This window comes from Bidens hawaiensis, unplaced genomic scaffold (assembly GCF_021521415.1).
Source record: "Bidens hawaiensis isolate Kalapana, Puna unplaced genomic scaffold, B.hawaiensis_p1.1 tig00023629_1, whole genome shotgun sequence".
Classification (NCBI taxonomy): Eukaryota; Viridiplantae; Streptophyta; class Magnoliopsida; order Asterales; family Asteraceae; genus Bidens; species Bidens hawaiensis.
The window spans coordinates 269661-274368 of NW_027493707.1; the positions used below are offsets into that span (position 1 = coordinate 269661).

Consider the following 4708-nt stretch of genomic DNA (forward strand, 5'->3'; position numbering starts at 1 on the left):
TATAGTTTAAATTTTAAAATATTAACTTTAAGAAGTTAATATTTTTTGTGTCATTAACTTTTATTTAGTCAAACCTCAATGTGGAGTCAAAGGTTGTTTGAAATTGTCAAATTTGATTGTAATTCATAAATTCATAGTTATCTATAGATTTAATTATGGGTTCTGTTAAATATACCAAAAAATATACCAAAGTCAAAGACCAAAAGTTGTCAGCATTAAACCAAAAGTTGTCAGCATTTATTATAGGTCTTTACATAACCCAAAATATAGAGAGCATTTATTATAGATGCCATGCAGGTGACTAATGTATAATTCTTAAACAAATTAATATTAATATTATTATATGATTGATATCAAATAATAATATTATAGATGCCATGCAGGTGACTTAACCTAGAAAACAATGAAAATTTAAATCTTTACATAACCCAAAATACAGTTGAAAATTTATACCATAACAAAACAAAAAATACAGTTGAAAATTTATGAACAGATTCAATATTATTTAACAATAACAAAATTCTTAGGATTAAACTAAACTAATATTCCGATTTCTTACCATGGCAGATAACGAATTTATCATGACTACACCACAATTTTTCACTCATCAGGTATAATCAGTGTTGGGTTAGGTTTTCTTTCAAAATCGTGGTGGTAGACGGTGGTTAGGGTTTCGATATCGCCGGCGGTTGTAGCGAAGAACGGAGACGGTGGCGACGGAGATGGTGGCGACGGTGGAGACGGCGACGGTGGAGACGGCGGCAAAGGGGTTAGGCGGAGATGGTGGCGACGGTGGAGACGGCGGCAAAGGGGTTAGGCGACGGTGGAGACGGCGAGTATCCTGCGGTGCGGAGATGGTGGCCGTAGGTTAGGCGATGGTGGCCGGAGATGGTGGCCGTAGGTTAGGCGATGGTGGCCGGAGATGGTGGCCGTAGGTTAGGCGACGGCGGATGAGTTTTGAGAGAAATTAGTTTTAGGTTTTTTTCAGTGGAGATGGTGGCCGTAGGTTTGTTAGAAGTTTATAACCCTATTTACCATTATAACCCTTTGACTATTTCTAGTTTAACAAATTAGGTTTTTAATATTAATATTTACCATTATAACCCTTTGACTATTTCTAGTTTAACAAATTAGGTTTTTAATATATATACATGTTTTTAATGATACACATTTATTATTAGGTGTATCATTTATTCTTTTTTATTAACTTATATATACACATTTTTTATTAACTTTTTATTATTAAGTGTATTATCTATTCTTTTTATTAACTTTTTATTAATTTTTAGGTGTTCGGGTCCCATGAAGAATTGATGAATTGGGTACAAAACTTGGCACGCTCTCTTGGTGTTGTCGTCGTCACTAAAAGATCGAACAAATATCCTAATGGGTTCGTGTATAAAGTTGTAATCATGTGTGATCGTGGCGGAAAATATAAAGTTAAGGATTCAAGTAAAGTTTCTGGCACAAAAAAAACTGACTGCCCATTCGAATTAGAAGGGAAATATTCAATAGAATATAATTCCTGGACGTTAACGATGATATGTGATGAACATAACCATCCGCCTGTACAGCATATGGAAGGCCATCCATATGCTAAGCGGTTAACTGATGATGAATTTAGTTTGGTTGCAGAATTGACAAGGATGAATGTGGCACCACGTGATATTCTATCGATACTGAAGGAGAGGAACCTAAGTAATGCATCTACAATCAGTACGATTTACAATGCACGCACTAAAATTCGCATGAGTGAGCAAGCAGGCAATTCTCCGATGCAGGTTCTCATGTCTATTTTACATTCTAATGGTTATGTTTATGAATTTACTACAACTGGTTCAAACGAGTTAGAAAATTTATTTTTCGTTCATCCAATATCATTCGATATTTGGCGTGCATTCCCACACGTGTTGATTATAGATGCCACGTACAAAACAAACAGCTATAATATGCCTTTTGTTCAGATTGTTGGTGTAACTTCGACCAACAAGACATTTTCCATAGCTTTTGCCTTCATGCAAAATGAAAAGATAGAAAGCTATACATGGGTCTTAAACTGTCTAAAGTTAACATTAGACAAGTGTATGCACCCACGTGTTATACTTACAGACATGGAGTTGGCTTTAGTGAATGCATGCAAAGAAGTTTTCCCGAATGCTACTCAATTACTTTGTAGATGGCACATTAGTCGCAACATATTCAAGAACTGTAGGCAATCTATCAGGTCAGCACGTGATTGGGACAACTTTCTAAAATTATGGGAGTTACTAGAAGATTCTACAACTTTGGTTTCTTACACAGACAATTACAAGCAACTTCAGTCATTCTTGATAAAATATCCACGTATGTTTTCTACGCCCCGATATATTTTTTTCTTTTTATATATCTCTTATAAGTTTAATTACTTTTTCAGGTGTTTTAAAATATGTAAATGAAAATTGGTTGAACAAATACAAGGAGATGTTTGTGTCTGTCTGGATTGATCAACATCTCAATTTTGGAAATAACACAACCAATAGAGTAGAAAGCCAGCATGCGGTATTGAAAAAATATTTGAAATCTTCAAAATGTTGTTTGGATAAATTTGTGGGTTGTATTAATCGTCTCGTGTAGTCGCAACATACATCAATCAAAGAAAGTTTTGAGAAAAGCAGAGTTGTTCGCATACATCAACACAATATACGATGTTTTAAACTATTGCGCGGTTTTGTTTCAAATGAAGCTCTCGATATAATTCTTGCGGACCATGAAAGCTGGAAGAATCTTCAAGTAGACTCTTCAAATTGTGGTTGTCGACTTCGCAACAGCTGTGGGTTACCATGTGCTTGCGAACTTTCAATGTATATTAGTTCAGGTAAGTATAATCTGATTGATTATTTTAATATTAGTTCAGATTTTTTTAATAATGATTCTATAAAATTGTTAATATATTACTTATTTATATTTTAACATAGGTCAATGTATTTCCTTGGATTCGATTGATATCTTTTGGAGGAAGCTAGATTTTGTACCTTCAACAACTGTCCAAGATGACGATGTTAGTTGCGAGAATGAACTAAAACATTTTAAAGAAAACTTCAACAAGCAGTCCAAAGCTGGGAAAAAAAGTTGGTTAAGAAAGCTGAAGGACATAATAGGTCTCGGTACAACAGATATTCAAGAACCTCAAATTCAGAAAAATACTCGTGGAAGACCAAATTTGAAGAAATCACAACAAAAAAGACGTGTCGGTCAAGGTACAACTGATATTCAGGAACCTCGAGTTCAGAAAAATACTCGTGGACGGCCAAGCTTGAAAAAATCACAACAGAAAAGGCGTGCTGAATTTTGTTCAGCCAGATATAGTTGCTCAAATGTGCCCAATTTTGTTGATCCGATTAAGGAGCCAGCCAGACATAGTTCATTCGAATTTGACCTGAACAGTGAACCATTGATAGACTTGAATGAAGTCCCAGGTGAATGTTTTGAGCGTTCATACATGATAGACTTAAATGTAATGCCACAGTTGAATGATTCCAATATAATGAGCGATATTCCAAAAGTATTTCATCCATATATAACAAATATACAGAATGTTAAAGGCGACGGAAACTGTGGATTTCGAGCAATAGCTGTTTGCCTCGGACTTGATGAAGAAAAATCTTATGAGTACATTCGACAGCAAATGAGAGAAGAGTTACAAAATCGATACGATATTTATAAAGATATGTTTGTCAGGGATGTAAATTCATTGTATCATGACTTGTGTTTTTTTGGGTCACCTTGTCCAGAAGAACACTGGATGAAAATGCCTGAGGCAGGTGTTCTGATTGCCAATAGGTTTGGTGTTATCATCCATTCTTTAAGCATGTCAGGCAGTACCACTATTTTCCCATTTTGGAGTGGTCCAGAAGAAAGTCAACATCACAGAGCTCTTACAATTGCTTTAGTATTTTGTGAGACCCATTATGTCATGGTAGAGTTACAAGGAGAATCCCCAATGCCTGTTATCACGCCTTATTGGAATCTTAACAATATTAGCCGGTCTGCAGTTAGGTGGGAAACAATGTATAAGTCGCGTCTAGAACTGTACAGCCAACTTTATCGTCCTGAAAGTGGGTTTGTGGATTTAAGTGATTAATTATTTTAGTGTTTTTACATTCATAATGAACTTGTATTTTCGTATTTATATATTTGAGTACTTTTTAGAAGACTAGTAATATTCATAATTGCATAATAAAATATTTAATATACTATTATTCATACTAGTATTGCAAAAAACTAATTACAATAGCCTTTAAAAAAACCTAATTAAAAAATAGATATTAGTAGTTTAAATAATTATTATGTAATGATTAGTAGTTATATTTAAATAAAATAGAATAAAAATGATGATTGATATGATTAGTAGTTGATTGAATGATTAGTAGTAGATTAATAGGGTTGACTTGGTATACCAAATAAAAACTTTTGGTATATTTAAAGCCCCCCTTAATTATTTGATTGTAACTTTGATTGGACATCCTCCGACCAGGCGTGCCTCACTTGCCATTTTGTGCTTTTATGTAGTTGTGAATTTGTATATGCAAAACATTTATTTACCTATAGAAACTTAGAAAGCTGTGAATAAAACCAACATTGTGTTTACAAACATACGCCCCTAATCACTGAAAATATTGGGATCAGATTCGAATTTGAGACCATACAGTCTCTAAACCAGATTTTCATT

At 34.2% G+C, this 4708-nt stretch overlaps 1 protein-coding gene across 1 annotated transcript; it reads left to right on the forward strand.

Moving 5' to 3' along the window:
- The first annotated feature begins 722 nt into the window (after positions 1 to 722).
- On the forward strand, positions 723 to 4120 carry LOC143567768 (uncharacterized). The gene is made up of 4 exons (XM_077054090.1): positions 723 to 812; positions 1290 to 2343; positions 2723 to 2854; positions 2955 to 4120. Exons 1-4 carry the CDS (start codon positions 723 to 725, stop codon positions 4118 to 4120), a joined length of 2442 nt encoding a protein of 813 aa, XP_076910205.1.
- The last annotated feature ends 588 nt before the right edge of the window (positions 4121 to 4708 follow it).

Bases quoted from the DNA above. Each gene is read 5' to 3' on its own strand.
- LOC143567768 (XM_077054090.1), top strand. From the start codon at position 723: ATGGTGGCGACGGTGGAGACGGCGACGGTGGAGACGGCGGCAAAGGGG. The intron at 813-1,289 runs GTTAGGCGACGG...ATTAATTTTTAG, and splicing joins GTGGAGACGGCGGCAAAGGG to GTGTTCGGGTCCCATGAAGA. The intron at 2,855-2,954 runs GTAAGTATAATC...ATTTTAACATAG, and splicing joins TTCAATGTATATTAGTTCAG to GTCAATGTATTTCCTTGGAT.